The 20,480-nt window shown below is 37.4% G+C and overlaps 1 protein-coding gene across 1 annotated transcript in view; it reads left to right on the top strand.

Annotated features, from left to right (window-relative positions):
• Positions 1-20,480, top strand: part of ANKRD31 (ankyrin repeat domain 31) — a 149,230-nt gene that overhangs the window by 5,295 nt on the left and 123,455 nt on the right. Inside the window, exon 2 of the mRNA XM_069085448.1 lies at positions 13,079-13,173. Within this exon, the coding sequence (XP_068941549.1) occupies positions 13,079-13,173 (95 nt within the window). The remainder of the gene's footprint in view (positions 1-13,078; positions 13,174-20,480) is intronic.

Genomic DNA, 20,480 nt, shown 5'->3' with positions numbered 1-20,480 from the left:
ATCTTAGCTCTTAGGAAACGATTGCCCTTCTCCCAGGAAAGGTGCTGGGATCATCCATTGACTCTGGGAACTACTAACACCAGCTTTTTTTTTTTCCCTCCTCTGTTTTTGGACGATCTCTAAAGTCACCTTGAGTAATTTGAATAATATGTCTCAATTGCCCCAGAGGAAGTTGGGAGATAGAATGGCAAATAAAGAGCTAGAGTGACTTTCTGTACCCCCAAAAGACTTGATTGGATGATGTAAAATGGGTGTACACACTGGAGACACTGACTACACCAACTGTAGGGTGGAAGGTAACACAGGAGAGCTTCTAGCATTAGCAAGTTCACTCGATCTGGGCAGACAGGAAGACAAGAATGGAGATATAATAAGGGGTTAATTAAACTTACTTTATTTTAATCTTCTCAAGGAGAGGGTTGCTGATAATGGGAGTACAACTCCTATAGCGTCCCTTTCTTGCAGGGGTAGGCGAGAATGGGAGTTTTCAACTTCTTGGGACCCCTAAGTCTCGATGGGGGTCAGTTGAGACTAACACACATTAACAAATTCCCCCAAAGCCTTGATGGGGGCTGATCAAGGAAAGCACAGCATTCCAGCTTGTGAATTTCCCCCTAAGCCTCAATGGGGACTGGTTGAGGCAAGCACACATGCACATTCCCCTTGTGCATTCCTATTCTCTACTTACTGACCAGTGTTCACTTGATTTATAGGGTAAATCCTTTTTTAGGGTAATACTTTTTACCCTTTAAAGGGTAAAAAAGAAGGTAATTTGCCAGCAATAGCCTCATAAGTTTACATTAACTTTAGCGATATCACAGTGACTTAGCACAGAGCACAGGCTGTTTACCAGCTCAACTCAAATGTTCACATATTAAGATTATAATATAATGCTTAGGTGTGGTGGAGATGTTGACAAGCCATGAGCCTGGGAACTAGATGATTATTATGGCCATAGATCCTGGGTACTTGCATCTATGATCCTGGGAACTATTATTTAAAAAAGAATAACAAAATCCACCTTACATACTCTAAAGTCTACCTTACATACACTAAAATCCACCTTACATACAGATGGGTTAATGCAAGTGGGAAGCACACTGTCAAAGCACTGGAAGAAGGAGGTGGTAAATGCTATAGACTAAACAAACTAAAGGCCTGTTTGAGTAGAATTAGAAAGAGGAGAGCTGAAGGAAGAGGAGTAGCAAAGCCTGGGAATAAAGGGCAAGAAGTTACCCAAGATGCTCACTGGAAGCTGAGAATAACAAAAGTGACAAGGAGTACCTATGACTGAATTGGAGCTACTTTGTCTTTCAAGGTTCTTTATGTGTGTTTGAAGAGTTTTAAAATGAGGAGCTAATCAGTTTCTCCTATCCATTTAAAGATTAAATGAATGATTATGTGACAACTCAGAAGGCATTAGGGAAGGGGAAAGGAGAAAACCCATGTACAAGACTTCATTTTCCAATGAGATTTATTCAAGGATATTCAGAACATCTGAATGGGTCAGAAGGATTAGAGATGGATGAGGGGTAATATAGCTCTCCAAATCTGTGTCCAGTTTGGGGTAGTTGTGTAGTAGCTCCCAATATGACTTCTTAGCTTTCTCCTTTTGCACAGGAAAAGTTCCATGAGGGTGCTGGTAGTAATAAATCCCTGTTAGGGATAATCCTTCCTTTCTGGGTTTTCTAAGACAGTGATAGATATTTTGAATATTGTATTTGGTTGAAGGGGGTGAAAGTCATAGTATTATAATGTCCACCTTCCCAGCCTATTTGAGGGTGGACTAAGGAGGGAATGTGAAGAACCTTATCTATTGTTCCAGATGCTATGGGACTGTTTGGGTCTATATTTACCTATGAAGGTAAATTAGGAGATGGAGATAATTGGAGAGCTGGGGAAAACCTTCTTAGCTGTTTTAGGGGTGAAAATAAAAGGAAGAAACAAAGCTACGTAGAGTTATAGCATAATAGGTAGTTGATACAGGCATGAGTATTCTCAGGGATTTCTACCTCTAAATTGCCTTATCACAGTTAGGAGGATAGCCATAGATTATTCTCTCAAGTGAGTGTTAAAGTCCCTCTAATAAAGTTTGTTTATAGATATTTTTTCTCCTGAGATTCAACAAATGAATGCTAACTTAGATTCTACAGGGGAGGAGAAAACAAACTCCCGATGTACAAAAATCCTAACATGGAATAAAAGCCCCCATATATGAATGTAGTTATGAATAAATTAGTATATGCTTGTATAGATTTCAGAGAAATATAGCAATTACAAAATTTTAAGAATCAAACATATCCATATATATATATTATAAGATGGATTATAGAGACTACCAAATAAACACTATACAAAATGGTTCATGATGTAAGGAAAGAGTAATGTAATCCCCTGCTCCCCACCTCAATGGATGTAATCACAGAAAATAGTACTACACCATGAAGTTTTAATGTGTAAATATTATGAAGTATGACCAATTCTGAATTTAGAAAGGAACATTTTGATTGGCTGAGAAAACAAATTAGCTGTATGTACCTTTGTGGGTTCTAAATCATTAAGCCCTAAGGAACTCAGGGTATTGCAGGCTTAGAGCAGTTGTGGAATGAAATTTCTATGGTTGGGGAAGAGAGAATTTCTTTCTTGTCCCCTTCTTTCCCCCAAGATATCATGACATGAAGCCACAGAGCAAGAGGTACTCCTTCTAGAAGTTAAAGGCTGGGAAAGATTTCAGGTCAAAAGAAGACACCACATCCTGAGATGAGTAGATGAAACACCTCTGAGGTGACACAGTACACATGCTAAAAGACACATTAACTCTTAGGAAAGGCATTTTCTAAAATGGCCTGACAAGAACAGTACAGAAATTAGAAAAGCATTCTCCCCATAAATCTGAGGCAGGAGGGTCACATGACATAGAAACACAGGTCATGGACAGATGTGAATTTAAACAGTTATCGAACTTTAAAGAGCATGACCTCGGCAATCAAGATTTGGATTGTGGAGAAGAGTCAGTTCTAGGAACCCAGCCTGAGTCTTCTGCGAAGAGAAAGGAAAAGGTTTCAGGTCCTAATCTAAGCAATTATTTTATTATCATTGTACTTTATTATCATGTACTTATCATTGTACATTGTACACCTTTTCTCATGTATTTTTGTGGGAGAATGTTCCTCAGGTTTATAGGGAGAATGTTTTTGCATTCTTGCCATGTCATCTTAGTAAATACCTTTGCTAAGAGCTAATTGTGTTTACTGCCATGATTGTTCATTGGAAGCACACTGGTAGGGGCATATGAGCTATGGATTATCCCAAGAAGCTGAGGGAGCAACTACCCTCTTAAGACTCAACCCTTGAGTGCATTTGCGAGTTGGGAAAGTAGTTTAAAAGACCCTACAACAATGACCCTTGCTGGGAAGGGAGAATTGCAGCAACAGAGGAGACAGAAGGGTTGATAGAGTACTGGGGTGGGGGGGGGGGGGGGGGGGGGGAGATGGCGGGAGAGGGACAACAAATTTTGGCTTTACCTTCTTGCACTTCCCTCAGGATAGTACTGCATAGCATAAGAATTGTCTACCTTCCTTGCAGGGTGATGATGGCCCACTTGGTGGGGATGGTCCCTTGATTTTCTATGGACTCAGAACCAAGCCCTTTCTGTGTCCTTTATTTTATAAATAAAAAATAGTCTGTTTTTAAAGATTTGTGATTCTGAGTGCATTTAAAGGGAACTGATGACTGTTCTTGGGGAAGTGCCTGATACTAAAGTTTTTGTTTTCTATCTTGGTGGAGACAATGAGCCAAATAATGAGAAGTGGAGCTCCAAATTTATCCGAACCCTTTATACCAGGAAGAGGCCTTTTATACAAAAATTCCACCTATATTAAATGCATATTTGTAGAAGTATCATGTTAGTGAAAGACTATAGGAAAGGAGAAAATAAGCATTTATATAGCACCTACTATACATCAGGCATTGTGCTAAGCACTTTAGAAATATTTCATTTGATCTTCATAATAACCCATTATGAGGTAGGTCTTATCTCCATTTTTTACATTTGAAGAAACTAAAACAGGCTCGTATAGCTTATTGAGGCTGAATTTGAACTCAGATCTTCCTGATTCCAGGCCACAACCTTCTATCCATTGGGCCACCTAGCTGCCTCATAAATTGATAAATAACATCATATAAATATCACAAATAGATAAATAACTTTAGATAAATGTTGAATAATAGCCTTTAGTTTTGTTTTTGTTTTCTTACCACCAAGTACCCCATAATTTTCCCCCCATACTCTTTCACATAAAAAAAGTTTATGTTGACAGCTATCTTATGAGGCTATACTGGAAGCATAATAATTGAGATTGTTTATCTTTATTTTAGTCATATACTCATCTTAACTTTTAAAATTTCTTTTGAATGTCTGGGACAGATGGCCCATCTTTATATCCTTTACCTCCTAGCTAATATAATTCTAGAGTTTGACATTCAAAAGCATGATTCCTTAGGAATTATGGAAAAAGTCATATAATTGAAAAGGTAGTAGAATGCCAGAGAGTGGTTTTATGTTTTTTATAATACAAAAGGTCTTTTAATATTTTCAGCCTCTAGATTGTCCTTTGGATGGAATGTAGGGTGGGGCAGAGTAGATGATGGGGTGAAGTGGAAAATATTTAAAAAATTATTCATGATACTTTTTAAGTTAAGATGCATCATTAATACTTTTTCCTTACTTTCTTTAGACAATCTACAAAACAAAAAAAAAATCAAGTCCTGATTAGTTTTTGATATTTCTGAGGTGTAAATGCTCACATTGAAAATTTAACAGTGGCCCTCAGAGACTTTGGTACTCAAATGAGCATACTACATAGATTTTCAACTGGCATTTTTTCCCCTATGGGATCAGAGAATACCTATGATGTATTGGTGGGGTACTACTGTCATGTTGATCTCCTAGTTTCTGTTCCAAGTAGCAGATATCCTGGGGAGATTTTTCCTACGTGTAATTTGAAGGCATTGTGTTCTCCAAAGTTTTCCTACTCAATAGGGATTTGTACTAATCAATCAATCACAAGCATTTATTTATTGAGCACTTATACCAGGTGCTATCCTAAGCACTGGGAGATACAAAAACAAAAGTGACAAAGTTTCTCACACTAAAGGAGCTTTACACTGTAATGGAGGAGGCAGTACAGTAAAAGGTATATAAAAATAACTAATAACCTCAAAGAAGGGACTAGAAGCTAGGAGTCCTAGGAAAGGTCTCCTGCAGAGGGTGACATTTGAACTTAATGAGTTAACCTGTAAATGTTGCTATTATTATTCAGGAAGATTAGAGACTTGATTTTTTTTCTCCTCTATATTATGAGAGTTTTGACCAGTATTTTTTTTTCAGTCATATCAGCTCACAAATATCAACTGCTAAGGTCAGTTCAATCATTTTTCAGTTAGATCTAAGCCTTTGTGGCCTCTTTTTGGGATTTTTCTTGGTGAAAATACTAGAGTGGTTTGCCATTTCCTTTTCCAGATCATTTTAGAGATGAGGAAACTGAAGCAAACAAGATTAAGTGATTTGCCCAGGGTCACACAGCTAGTAAATGCCCAAATTTGAACTCAGGTCTTAATGACTTCAGGCCTGGCACTGTATTCACTGTACCACCTAACTGCCCTGTTAATGTAGTGGTTCTCAAACTTTTTGGTCTCAGAGACCCTCGCCCATCAAGTGCTTTGTTTATGGAGATCATATCTATATTACTATATTAAAAATGGAAACATCTTAGTATTATTATGAAAAGAGCTTTTAACTCATGGACCCACTAAAAGATTCTTGGGGGCTCTTAAATATCCTCAATTCACACTTTAATAACCTCTGTGCTAAGGCATATAGGGGGTTGCAACCTGCATTCATGAAGGGGTACTCAGAATGACGAAATCTTGTGTCTTTATAGTATAGAAGTGTTTAAATAAATATCTATGCTAACATATTTTTGGAGTTTGAACTAGGCCCCCAAAATAGAGTCCAAACACACTGTTTCCTCTGAAGAATAAATCTTCAAATATTGAAGGACAGTTCATACACCTTTACTACAACATGAAGATAAGTTTCTGAGTCTTCCCTTTTATACATGTCTTCCTAGTCAGTGATTAAAATTTCGTCATAGAAAAGTGACAGTTAACAAATCATGGATTACAGAATGAGTTTTTAAAGTGCTTGGGAGCTATGATGAATTATTTGGGTCACTGTAAGAAGGAAGCAACCACACTGCTGTAAATTATTTTGTGTTTGTGTCATTGTAGAAGCATCCTCTCCAGAGATTCATCTTGTGTACAAACTCAGAGAGTATCTACAAGAGCAGATGAATAAGCAAATTATAAGCCCAGTATGTAGAGAGATTTTATTACTATAGATATATAGGACTGTGGCTGAAATGTCACTGATAAATGTTTTGAAGCACCAATCGGTATTTTCTCTTGTGATGGAAAATGGAGAGTGAAAGTACTTTAATTCTTTCCTGTTGTTGGCCCCCTTTCTTCCCTCTTGCTCAGTTTTCTTGCTTCCAGCAACATGAGAAACATTTGCCAGAGGTGGGGAGGAGGTTGAGGAAGAGATCATTTGGGCTGTGGCCACTTCTGAAAGGAGTTACCACCTGGGAGGGGGGTCAAATGGAAGAAGAGTTCATATATGATGTGACTTTGGTGTAGGAAGCTCCTAAAGTTCCTCATTTTAACAAATTATTTTTGTTACCTGAGTTTTATGCTCAATTTTTTCAAAGTTACCCAGAAAGTGCTGTCATTGCCCTCTAAATTTCAAAGTCCAGGGGCCAAACCTTGGTCACCCTATCCTAGTTATGGTTCTTCTCGTTCCTCTATTCTTTTTCACTCCATTCTCTCTGATTACTTTGTGAAGACTTACTATCACTTTGAGAAAACTTGTAGAATAAGATTGTGAAATACTCTCCTTTTCTTTGTATCTTTGTTGGGAGAAGAGGAGGAATAAAGGTGATGAAAATGATGTTAGGTTATCATGACTTTTATTCTTATACTTTCTAAGTCATAACTGGCCAACTCTACATGTGAAACATGTTAAATATGTTTTGAGGGGTATGACTAGAGAGGAAGAAAGGAGAACTTTTATTAAGTGCCTACTAAGTGCCAGGTATTGTGCTGTCTTTAGTAGTCCTCTGAAAATGTAACTACCCCCAATCTTTAAGTAAGAATTTAAATCAATAACTTACTTAAGCATGATTTTTTTCCAAAGATTAGCACACCAGTCATCTTCCTGAGAGGTAGGTATCGGGACAGGTAAGTTTTGATTTGGGGCCATAAAATAGTACTCTAGGCAAGGGAGCAATAAAGTATATATGTTTATATATTTGTTTATTAACTAGAATTCTTTTACATTTGGTTATATATAATTTACATTGAAAAATCTTAAGTGAATATTATACCTACACTATGCAATGAATATCATTGTTTAAAAACATTTACAGTCTGAAAATAGAATTTTAGATATTTAGATTTGAAATACTACTTTGCAATTTAAAAAAGAGTGAGCAAATTAGAAGGGTTTTTCTTATTAAAAATCTAAAATTACATTTTCCCCTGTTATCCTAAAATTAACAAATAGGTTTCTAAGTAAATTCTTCCTTAATGTTATGAACAAATGTGAACATTTCAGCCATGAAGGTGAATTTATGTATTTATGTCTGTGGAAAAAGAGAAAAAGGAGGCTATTGGCAGGAGCTATGTCCTTTGAGGCTATCTTGTTATCTATATTATATTTTTTACTTTCTCTGTGCAGATAAGTGTCATGTGAGTAATTAAGGCTCAATGAAGTAAATAACTGATTTCTAGCAAATGGACAACTCCTGCAAGAAATATTGTACAATTGAAAATGCATGTCTTATATGACCTCTGAGATTTCTGGTAACATTTTATAAATATGCCTTGTTAGAAATCTTTTCCTGACAATCCTTTTTGGTTGTAAAAGTCCAGCTGACAGGAAATTCAGAGAGTAATGACTTCTCCAGAGCCAAGGAACAATGTAATATCACTAAAAGAGACAGCAGAAGAAGCAGTAACTTAAAATGAGAGCAGAATCACTAGACAGGTGGGAGACATCTGATTCGGTCTTTTGGGACCACTCAGAAAAATTCAAGCCACAAGCTTTGTAGAATGATGGTATAGACCTAAAGGCATGGCAGGGAGTATCATTACCATATATGTTGAAACAGAGAGAAGTTTGCACAGATACAGAGCTGATGTGATTTTATTGCTTATTTTCATGGTTTTATTTAATATTACTCAGGAGGTATTTAGACATTCATAGTCTTAGTGGCTTTATTTTAGTGATGCCGTGGCCTCCTCCTGGGAACCCAAAGACAGGACATCCTTAAAAGTCTTTTTCTGTTGATCTTTTTTGACATTTGGAATGATTTTTCTTAGGAATGGAGGAACAATGTAGTATTGCTAAAAATTATTGTTGAAGAGGCATTTTATGATACATTAAGAAAGCATTTTGTGATATATCCCTTTCTTTTACAAATGAACACTATATTTCATAGTATGCTCCTGAAAACTGGGTACATTTAACCCAATACTTAGAATTCTGACACATGCTATGTAATTAAAGATTGTCCATGTTTATAATAACATGAAGTTTTAGCTTAGTACAATTCGGTGGTCTAGATCTTTTAGCCACAAGAGGAAATAACTGGGAGAGCTTGGAATTTGATGGCAAACCCTATGAGTAGGATGGATACTCAGAACCAAAATGGTTGAGTTAAAATGAAATGACATCTTTTACTTGCTTTCCCCTTTCCTTCCTAGCCCCCAAGAACCTCTCAGTACAGAAAAACCAAGTAAGAGTAAAATAAAGAAAAACAAAGACTTAAAAAAATAAAATCTTAAGGTTTTTATTTTTTAAGTTGATGTACGTTCATTAAGCAGATAAAACTACCATTTCTTTCAGCTCTCTGAAGGGGGAAGTGAAACTGAATTGTCTCAAGCTCTAACACAGTGAGTAGAAAAAGTTCCTGTCCAGTTACATTCTGGGTAATATTATACATATAAATGTAAAAAAATCTACTATGGTATTTGTAAGTAAGGAGGATTTTGTTATCCTTTTAGAGTTTAGTTTCTCAGGATCCATGGCCATGGCAATGTCTAATTTCCAGGTATTAGATAATAACTCACAGAATAGCCCCAAGGATCCTAGATAGTAATTTCTAGAATCATAGTGATAGAACTACTGAGGCTGTGCCATGATATATGGGGTGATATAATTGATATTTACTATGCTGTAATGTTAATGGGATATAAGATTTTGACTACCCATTAAAAGACCTCACATGGAACCCATTAAAGAAAGCTTGCTTAGGGGAGGCTTGCTTCTAGGAAAGCTTGCACACCTTTTGTTAAATTTCCAATTAGGAACTGAGTCATGAGGGTTGTGATGCCTTCTGGTTCGGAGGAGTGTATATATACTCTGAGTTGGTATTTCACTTTGGGGACTCACTTGTGAGAAGGATCTTGTGATTCCCTGGTTGAGGTTCTGAGTGGCCATATGGTCAGAGCTCCACAACTGCTCCGATGTAAAGGCTCTCTCTATCCAGGGATATATGTAAGGTGTATAGTTAATTCAGCCAGTGAGAGCTGTATCTGTTGGTCTTTATTTCTCTGCTTGTATTTTCTCTGTGTTTTCTATGTTTGTATTTTCTCTAAAGTTCAGGGTGCTTACTTTTCCCTTGAACTAGTGAATGCAATTTGTCTTTTCTAATAAAGCAGATCTAAGAACCTGTGCTAGCAGCCATCTTGGGTATGCCACTGTGGTTGCCATTACATATGCTTGTGCAGAATGATAATATTGCTAAAGTTAATGTATAAAGCTTAACGTTGACAAGATACCTTCTTTGTCTGTTGCCCTACAAAGCAAGTGGGCACTGGTCAGTGAGTGGGGAATACAGAGGGGAAACCACGAGGAATCCATTTGGGATTTGAGTAATGTATAAAGGAATGCATTACCTGCCTCAATCGGCACCATTGAGACTTGAAGGGATTTAGGGGAGTGCACAAGCTGTGCCTGTCTTGATTGAACCCATTGAGACATAGAAATAGTTGTCCCGCCCTTCACACTGGCCCCTGTGAGAAGGGTTGTTAGGGAATGCTGTAGGAGTTGGTGCTCCCAATTATCAGCAACTTCCTTTGAGAAGACTAGACTAGAATAAAGTAAGATTATTAATCCCTCCAAAGCTGTCTTCCTGTCTGATCAGATCAAGAGTGAACTTGTTATGGGCCAGTCTGAAAACTCCATTGCCTCCTTTGTGTTACCTGTGAAACAGTATTTCAGTCAGTTTGCAATCTCATTTATGTTGGATACTCCCATGAATGAAGGAATGAAAAGCATTTTTGTATATTTATTATATACTAAGCACTATATTAAGCCTTGAAGAAAAAAAGGAAACAGTGAATTCACAGTCTTGAGTCAGAGTGTTTGGTTTCAGATTCTGTCTCTGACCCTTACTACATATGCAATTTTGGGCAAGTCACAATGTCCCTGGACCTCAGTTTTCTCATCATAAAATGGGGGTGGGAGGGGTAAGGTGGAGTAGATGGCCTCTGAGATCTCTTCTTTATATTCCTTATCATCATTTTAGTATTTCACTATATTCATATGTCACAAGTTTGGCCATTCTGCATTTGTCGAGCACTTAAATTGTTTCTGTTTTTCATAATGACAAATAAAAATCCAATAAATATTTGAGTAAATAACTTTAAAATTGTTTGATAATGCTTTTAGAGTATATTGCTTATAGAATAATTGAGTCCAAGGTCATGATTGGTTTTGTGCTTCCAGCTTGCCTTTCCTCCCCCCAAAATTCCACAAAATTGCCATTCTGTCAGCCATGAGTGTCTCTCCCTTTTGTGTTATAAAAACCAATGAAGCTTGGAATATAGCATGAGCAAGGAATTAAGAGAATTTAATGAATGTAAATTTCATACTACTATTGGACATTAGGAAAGAAAGGTGAAAGACAATAAGGATTTCTTTTATTCTTCCAGTAGTCAAAATTTTTTTGTTGTGATTTTCAGGCTTGTCAAAAGAAGATATTGCAGTGTATTTTTTTTTTAAAGCAATTGGGGTTAAGTAACTTGCTTAAGGTTACACGGCCAGTTATTTCTGGGTGTGGTGCTGAGTATCTGAGCCCGGATTTGATCCAGGTCATCCCGACACTGGAGTCGGTGCTCTTACTCGATGAGCCACCTGGCCACCCCCAGTGTATTTTTTTTACCAGTCTACCTTTCCACATGAAGCCACATTAATATGAATATTAACAAAAATAAATATTCTTTCCTATTTATCACAACATATTTCTTGCTACTTACTATTATTGTGAGTAGACATGTTCTGTATCAGGATTATTTTAAAGCATTATTTCTATACATAGAGTAGAATGTACATTTTGTTACATTTACTTAATAACACTATTAATAGGTATAGAACTGGAAGGAATCTTAGTCATCACTTAGTTTGACTAATTCCTTCATTTTGTAGATAAGAAAATTGAAGTCCAGAGATTTGTAATGACTTGTTCAAGGTTACATGGTAAGGAGTAGAGATAGGATTCCTTAGGACTTCAAATATAGCAGAGTTTGAAGGGTGCTTGGTGCATGATGCCAGGGCAGCTAGAGAGTGAATGCTGCACCTGGAGTCAGTAAGACCTGAGTTAAAATCCTGTCTCAAATCCTTGCAGTGTGACCCTGGGTAAGCCACTATAACTCAGCCTCAGTCTTCTCATTTGTAAAATGATGGTGATAAGAGCAACTGCCTTACAGGATTGTTGTAAGGATCCAATGAGATAACAACTATAAGGTACCTTGCAAGCCATAGAACATTATAGAAGTGTCAGTTATTTAAACAGTAAGAACAAAAGGCTAATTGATTGCCTTTACATTATACATTTGGTTGATGTAGCAGCAAGCACCCTAGCACCAGGTAGCACAGGTTCTTAGATCTGCTTTTCTAAAGGAAAGCAACTCAAAATGGGTTAACAACCTCACTTTAATCAAACATATATCATTTACCTAGTTCAGGGGGAAAAGTCAGCATCCTGAACTTCAGAGATTACAAGCAGAGAAAAAGTACAGACAGAGAGACAGATCAGCAGACAGGGCTTGCAACTGTCTGACCATTACATCCATACCTAGTTAGTTACCAGAGAGGGAAGCACCAACATCTGTGTTTTCAAATCTGGGAGGCTCAATGGCTGCCCAGAGCCTCATCTGGCCAAATCACACAACTCTTGCCAAAGTGAGCCCCAAAGCAAAACTTCACATCAGGTTATATATAGCCTTCTCCTGGTTCAGAGAATGTCACAACCCTCTTGACCCACTGCCCAATCACAGAGTAACAAGGTGTAGGCTTTCCTGAAAAACAAGCCTCCCGCCACAGGCTCCGTGTGACCACATTCAGCCTATTAAGGAGCAGAATATATTTTCAAATCAGGCAAGGTTCTCAGATTCACTTAAGCCTATCAAGGGGCCAAGGGCAGGGAAGATCTTCAGATTCCCATTCCTATTACATTACTTTTTCTCTTAACTCTAAATTTTGCAGGGATAGGTGATTGAAATTGTAGATTAACTTTATCACTTATTTTTCTTTCTTTCCTTTTTCTTTTGGTTTCTATCTTATATCCTATTATTCCCTATTGTTAAGGTGAACTTTTCTGTCAGTGACTTTTATATACACTCATTTTGTAGCCTTGTAGATCTTGACCATGGAGAAATAGCCAAACTGGTAATTCAGAATGGAGGGGTAGGTGGGTGGGGAGGAGGTCCCTTCAAGAAAAAAGAAAGAAAAACAACCAAAAAAACCTAATGGCCTAGATGATTTGATTTTGTTTGTTTATACTATCCCTAAATATTTGTTTGATTTTCTCCTCCCCTTTGAGAGTCTCTTAAAATGGAAATGGAAATAAATTGGTGAAGTAATAAAGTGGACAATAGGGCTCAATAGTTTCTTCAGATGAAAAATCCTCTTGACATTGTATTGGAATAACCATTGTTACTATCCACTGTCTTTCAGGGATGAAATTAATTACCCACTCTTCACTGGAGAAGGCCCCCAAGATGATCAGGTGCTGGACTCTGAATGGCAGAATGAACACAATTACCCAGCAGGTATGTTGTTCACAGGTACTTTAAGTTTGATTTTGTCTAAATATAGAAGCATTGGGTGGATTTATTTAGAATACTTTTGTTTTTGCCATCCTTCACAGAAGGATTTCTTGATAAGTCAGTCAACAAACATTTATAAGGTGCCTAGTATGTGCCAGAACTAAGTATAGAAGGCATAGATACCTCCCTGTCTTCTCACCCTGCTGCAAAAAACAAACAAAAAATCCCCCCCCCAAAGGAAAACAACCCAATTCCTTTCTTCAAGGAATTTGTAATCTATACAGTGTATTGAGGGTTGTGGGATATAGGAGAGTATATATTATATAGTATATATTATGTAAAATTTGGAACTGCCCTGCTTTCCCCTCAGCTTCTGTCCTTGACAGTCACATCAGAATAATTTTGAGGCAGCAAGCAAACCATAATATTTTTCATGCATTCAGGCAAAAATATTTATTGAGTACTTACTCTGTCTAGGGCACCATGGGAGAGGAGGTGAGGAGATAAGATACAAAATAATAATAATAAAGGATAAGCCATTGGGGGTGGCTAGGTGGTGGTGCAGTGAATAGAGCACTGGCCCTGGAGTCAGGAGGACCTTAGTTCAAATCTGGCCTCAGACACTTAACAGTTACTAGCCATGTGAACGTTTGCCCAATACAAACTTGGGCAAGTCATTAACCCCAATTACTTTGCCTTCCCCCATCCAAAAAGCAAAAAAAGAAAGGATAAGTCACGATCCTGTTCTCAGGAAGGTTATGGTTTAATAAGCTTATTTCTCTGCCTCATTATATTCTTCCCCTCCTCAATGTCAGAAGAGGAACAGAGTTCCCTCCTCCATGCCTGGAATCTTTCATAGCTCCAGTGGCCCTCTCCTTGTGACCTGTTGACATCTGCTGCTATTGGGACACTATTGGCAATAACCTCACTGCACTCTTAAAGCTAAAAGCTTTAAGTTCTAAGTTCCTTAAATATGTTGTGCATGTAGGAGGTGTCACTTTGTGGTGCTCTGCTACCGTGAGCTTCTGTGGCGGGAGAGAACAAGAGTTTTTAGTTGCCCCACCGGGTATATGGAGCTCCTACTCTGTGCCAAGCCCTGTGCTAGGGCTGGGGAAATGAAGAAAGGAATGAAACAGTACTTGCCCTTTAAGGAGCTTATATTTTCTCAGAAGAGATAACATGCACAATATGAGTTCATATGAAATAAATGCAAGGTAATTTCAGAGAAAAAGCTTTAATATGTCTGGGAGAGTCAAAAAAAGCCTCATGTAGGTAAGTGGCATTTGCACTGCTCTTTCATGAAAACTCGGATTTCTGAGAATTGCTGGTAAGAATACAGGGCATCTTGGGCATAGAGGACAGCCTTTACAAAGAAATGGAGATGGGAGATGAAAGAGCAAATGTAAGGAACAGGAAGGCCAATTTGACTGGACCAGAGTCCCTGAAGCAGGGCATCTGCTTTGTTCCTTTCAGGTAGATAAATTGCATTTCTTCTCAGAACTATAGGTCAAGCCACATTTAGTAACGTTTTCACACTGTTGGTTTCTAAAGCTGATTCCTCTTCAGATCTGTACCTCTGCACTTCACCAGACATTCAAAGGTCAGAGATCATTCCTGTTTTGGGATACAGACCAGTGATTTCATTAGTATAGGGAAATCCTAAAGAGAAAACTACTTCTACCAAGTCTGATCAGCACCTGTTCTGCAATTTACAATCTGAAAGGTTTTACTGAGGCACCAGGGGTGTAAGTGACCTGCCCTGACTCCCAGGTCACTCCGCTAGTCTGTATCAGAGGAGACACTCAAACCTGGTCTTCCTAATTCCAGGGTCTGCTCTCTATTCATGATCCCATGCTGCTAGATTGAACCATGAATTCTGATTGCATTTGGCATATGTTTGTAATTAAATAGTTAAATTGAATGGCCTTAAGCCAGTGGGCTTAAAAAAAAATTAAATTAAGCAAAATTTCAAAAATTAAAGTACTGACTGATAATTTTATTTTAAATTAACATATTTGTTACTTCTGAATTATGTTACAAGTGTAATATAAATATGTATGCCATCTTAAGTGATGGAAAATATATGTCTTTTTAACAAGAATCTTGGCAAAGAACAACCTTAACTTACTTAAAATACTACTCTAAGGTCTCATTGTGATGTGTATGTGACTCAAGGGTCTCAAAGGCAATGCCAATAGGGCACAAACTCTGGAAAGTATTCTTAGCAAGCTGGGAAAGCTTCAGGTATGGGCCTAGTGACAAGATTGGGTGTCTGATGGCCCAGTCTAGCCACCTGATGGACTAGTGAATGCTATTAGTCACAGAAATTCAGGAAAACCATTAACTAAGGCTTAGATTAGGATCACATGCTGCAATAGTGAAGGGAGTACCCTCTTGAACCCTCAAAGAGTACCTGATGACATCATGCAACCTTTAAATTTTGAATAAAGTAAAGAATAAAAGCAGCATTCAAAATATTGATTTTTTTCCCCCTTTATTTTCTACATGGTACATTAACGAGCTTTTCTAGCCTGGAAATTGGAATTTCCTACAAATAATATTTTTTTAAAATTAATAATATTAAATTATTATTATTATTATTATTATTATTTGCCTTTTTGGAGAGCAGTTGGGGTTAAGTAACCTGCCCAAGGTTACATGGCTAGTTTTTTTGTGTGGATGTTAAGTGTCTGAGGCCAGAACCAAACTTGGGTCCTCCTGACTCTGGGGCCAGTGCTTTACTTCACTTTCCACCTAGCTGCCCCAATAATATTAAATTTTTGCAAAGGATTTTATATATGGTATATAAAACATTTAAGTCTAAAGCATAAATTATTAACACATAATTATTTTGGTATTAGTTATTAGAGAGAATCAGGGCAGAAAGTAAATGCCTTTGAGGGCTCTTTCTCTTTTAACTATTTAGAGAAGATGAGAAAAGAGCAAAAGCAGAACTAATTAATACATTATTCATACTCAGTGCTCAGAACAATATCATCCATAAACTTAGAATATCACAGCTGGGAGGGAGCTTGGGCATCATGATATTGAGGAAAGAACATTGGATTTAGATTTAGGATTTTCTAACTCTGTTTCCCTTGTCAAGGCACATTTCTTCTATAAGGATTTTTTCTTGTTTGTAAAATGGGAGGAGTAATATCTTTAGTATTATTATCTCACAAGATTATTTTGAGGGTCAACTGAGATAATGTATATAAAATGCTTTGCAAATCTTAAGGTATTATATAAGTGTCCACTATTAGCATTTGGCCCATTTCCTTCAACTTACAGATAGGGAAACCCAAGGGTAAAATTCAGAGTTGAAGACTGTTATATAAAACACCTTGACAAAAGAGAGAACAGCTATTAAATTTTTAGAAAAGTATTTCTCATATCAACATTAGATATTAAATGCCTGTTTTGTTTTTTTTTTTTTGCCTTTTGGAGGGCAATTGGGGTTAAGTAACTTGCCCAAGGTTACACCGCTAGTTTTTTTTGTGTGGGTGTTAAGTGTCTGAGGCCAGAACTGAACTCGGGTCCTCCTGACTCTGGGGCTGGTGCTTTACTCACTGCGTCACCTAGCCACCCCTCTGGGCTTTTTTTTAAATGAGCCAAATTGCAGTTCGTGTAGTAGAATAATTAATTAATTAAGTATATATAATTAATATTATATTAATAATTAAGTAGAATACTTAAGCAAGATTTATAAGAGAATGCTTCCCCATAGCTTGTTACTCCTCATGCCTCTGATTGAAAATTTCATGGTCATTAGCCTCTCAGCTAATTTTCTGAGCTGATTTTGTGTAGTTCAGTGAAAAAAAAGAATTAATTTAGAGGAGCAACAGCATAGTGAAGCTGACCTTCTCAGGCAAAAGAACAAAAATAAAAGGTTTATATACTTAATTCAGTGCCTTGGAGAACACTATACAGAGCAGTTGAGATTATCTGGGGAAATATCTGGTGTTCTATTAGTTGAAAGAATGGGTTCTGAATTTGAGCAGGAAATTGTGTCTCCCTCTGATTCGCTCTGGCTATTTAGATAGAGTGCAAACTGAAAGAAAATTGAGGAACATAAAAGTAATACTGATCTTACAATGCACCTCCCAGATTATACAAAAGCCTGTCTTTCTATATCTCTCTCATACTACTCCCTTTCCTAATTACTGTATATTCTGACCATCATACAATAAGCATTTATTAAACACCCATTATGTGAGAGGCACTGGGGATATAGGTACAATAGATGAAATAATCCATACTCACAAAGAGATTATATTCTAATAGGGAAGACAGCAAGGATATGTAAGTACATAAAGAACAAATGTAGGGAGAATCAATACAAACAAATAAGAAGTAGTTAAAGTTAAGGTAGATTCAGGAGGAAATCATTAGTAGTTGAGAACAGGAAAGGTTTCATATAGGAAGTGCTTGAGCTGTGTTTTGAAGGAAGGCATTTGGAGTCAGTTGAGTAGGGGAATGGCATAATCAGATCTATACTTGAAGAAAGTTACTTTGACAGAAATAAAGAGAGACTTAAGGTGGGGAGATCCATTAAGAGGCCTCATAGTAATCTGGGTGATGAGTGATGAGGGACTAAAGTACTAGCTGTGTAAGTAGGGAGGAGGGATAGGATGTAAGAGATGTTATAAAGGTAGAAATATGTGGGGTGAGGGAGGGTGAGGAGTTGAGACTAATGTCTAGGTTATAAAACCTAGAAGACTAGAAGAAAGGTGGTGCCTTCAATAGGAAAAAAATCAGAAAAAGAATAAATTGGAAGGAGGGAGGGGGAAGATAAATGAAACTAGTTTTAGACTTGTTGAGTTCAAGATGTTCCTGGGACACCCAATTTGAAATGTTTGATAAGCAGTTGATGATGTGGGACTGAAACTCCTTGTAGAGACTGTGGCCAGTTTTATATAAATATGTGAGTCATTGCATAGAGATGACAATTAAACACATGGTAATTGATGAACTTAATAAATGCTTGTTGAGCTTATAAGAATGCAGTGAGAGGAGAGAAAAGGGACCAGGGTGGAGCCTTGGGATATACCTGAAGTTAAGGGCACAATACAGGTGATGAATTAACAAATGAGACTCTGAAGGAGTATATGAATAGGAAGAAGGAAAAAACAGAAGAGGGTAACACCATGAAAGACCAGAGGACAGAATAAATGTTTAGGAGGCGATGGTAGTAAATACAGCAGATTGGATGAGAAAGGTGAAGACTGAAATAGACCATAAGATTTAGAAGTTAAACTCATTGGTAACTTTGTAGAGAGAAGTTTTAGTGGAATGATGAGAATGGAAACCAGATTGCAGACAATTGAAGAGTGAGAGGAGATAATCTGGAGGCAGTGAATATAGCTTTTCCTTCGAGTTTGATTGAAAAAGAAAAGATATAAACCAATAGCTTGAGGGGATGGTATGGTTTAATGAATTTTTTTTAAGGATAGAGATTTTGGGTCATGTTCTAGATCAGTAGGGAAGGAAATAATAAGTAGGGAGAGCTTAAATATTAGGGGGAAAGAGGGGAAGATTGAGTTTGCAATTTGCTGTAATAGACATGAAGGGATGAGATCAAGGGCACTATAAAGGAGATGGTCTTTTGCAAGAAGGGTCACTTCACTGTCATAGACCTGGGGGAAGGGACAGAGACTGGGGGATGATGTCAGGGGTTTAGAGATGAAGAGAAGAATGGTATGTCAGATAGCCTCAATTTTCTCAGCAAAGTAGGAGGCCAGGCAAAGTCCTCAGTTAAAAAAGGTGTGTGTGGGGGGGTAGTAGATAGAAATAGGGTACTTTTGAGGAGAAAATAAGGAAAATATTCTGTAGGGGATGATAAAAGCAGTCAATGAAAAATAAAATGATTACCTTGCTACAATGAGGGTCTAGTTGAAATAACATAAACTTAACATTTATACCCAGTCAGCTTAGTTGTATGAGTGCTTCCAGCTCTTTTTGGTAGCACTTGAGTAGGAGCAAAGGCAGTTGATGAGGGGAATAATCTAAAGCTGAGATTGTAAGGAATGAGTGCCAATAGGAAAAGGGATTCAAAAGTAGAGAACAGTGTAGAGTGTAATTGGCTAACTATAGAGTCAGAAGGGGGGGAGGGGCATGTGAAGTCAGAACAGGGGTAAAGGCCTGAGAAAGTATAGAAGGGTAGAGGGATTACAGGATTAGATAAGGCTGAATAATGGGTTTAGGGAGGGTAAGGTGTAATAATAATAGATTATGGTCAGATAGAAGAATATCAGAATTTTTAATTAGAGAAATGGAACATTTCTGGGTAATGGTAAGACATATTATGTGACTTATCCCTATCTGTGTAATTGAACTGGAATAAAGTGATAGGTCATAGGACTTCAGGAAACTGAAGAACTGGGAAGTGAGAGAGTTTGAAGGTATATTAGGATGAATTTTGAAGCCCCCAGTTGGGGAAAAGAAGATAGATTAATGAGTTTTTAAATTCTTTGAGAAAGGAAGGAGAATCACTGGGGACCACTATTTCATACAATAGCCACCATTTGATGGTGGTGCTATAATCAGACTCTACTACTCTCTGTCTTCCATTCTTATCCCAGTTTTTATCTTTTGATGATTTAGGGCAATATACATTTCATTTCCTCCTACACCTCCTTCCAGTCTTCACCTGTTGAAGTTTTCCCTTCTTTCAGGGTTCAACTCAGATCTTACTTCCTCCATTAGCTTTCCTTGGTTCTACCCTCCCCCTCAACTGAAAGTGATGTGAGGATATTACTGTTCCTTGTATCATTGTTTTTGTACCTATTTTTTCTTTATTATATTTTAAGTGTTTTTAGAGTAGTGTCGATGTCATACTTCTTTGAATTTTTACTAGCTAATGTACCTGAAAGTGGACATGTCTGGGAATATGTATGCCCCCATATTCTTCTGGATATGCAACTAAATTCCCTTTTGTCATTCCATAGAATCCTGCTTGTGCAAACTCTGTTACTGGCAGCCAAGCTGAACTGGAAATTTATTATATCCATAGTGAAGGAGAAACTGGAACTGAATAAGTATTTTTTGGTTTCATGTGATGAAATTAGGTTGATGTCAGGCCAAGTCTATACAGTTGAAATTGCTTGAGGATAATTTAGGCAAATTTTATGGTTTTTCCCTGATTTACTCTCCCCCAGGTCTTTATAGTTGTGAATATATGGCTTTAACTGACCCTCCTTCCTTCCTTCCTTCCTTCCTTCTTTCCTTCCTTCCTTCCTTCCTTCCTTCCTTCCTTCCTTCCTTCCTTCCTTCCTTCCTTCCTTCCTTCCTTCCTTCCTTCCTTCCTTCCT

This window comes from Petaurus breviceps, unplaced genomic scaffold, assembly GCF_028583685.1.
Source record: "Petaurus breviceps papuanus isolate PSGF00001 unplaced genomic scaffold, PetGlider_PUasm1.0 175, whole genome shotgun sequence".
Classification (NCBI taxonomy): domain Eukaryota; kingdom Metazoa; phylum Chordata; class Mammalia; order Diprotodontia; family Petauridae; genus Petaurus; species Petaurus breviceps.
This window is presented reverse-complemented; position numbering and strand designations above follow the sequence as displayed.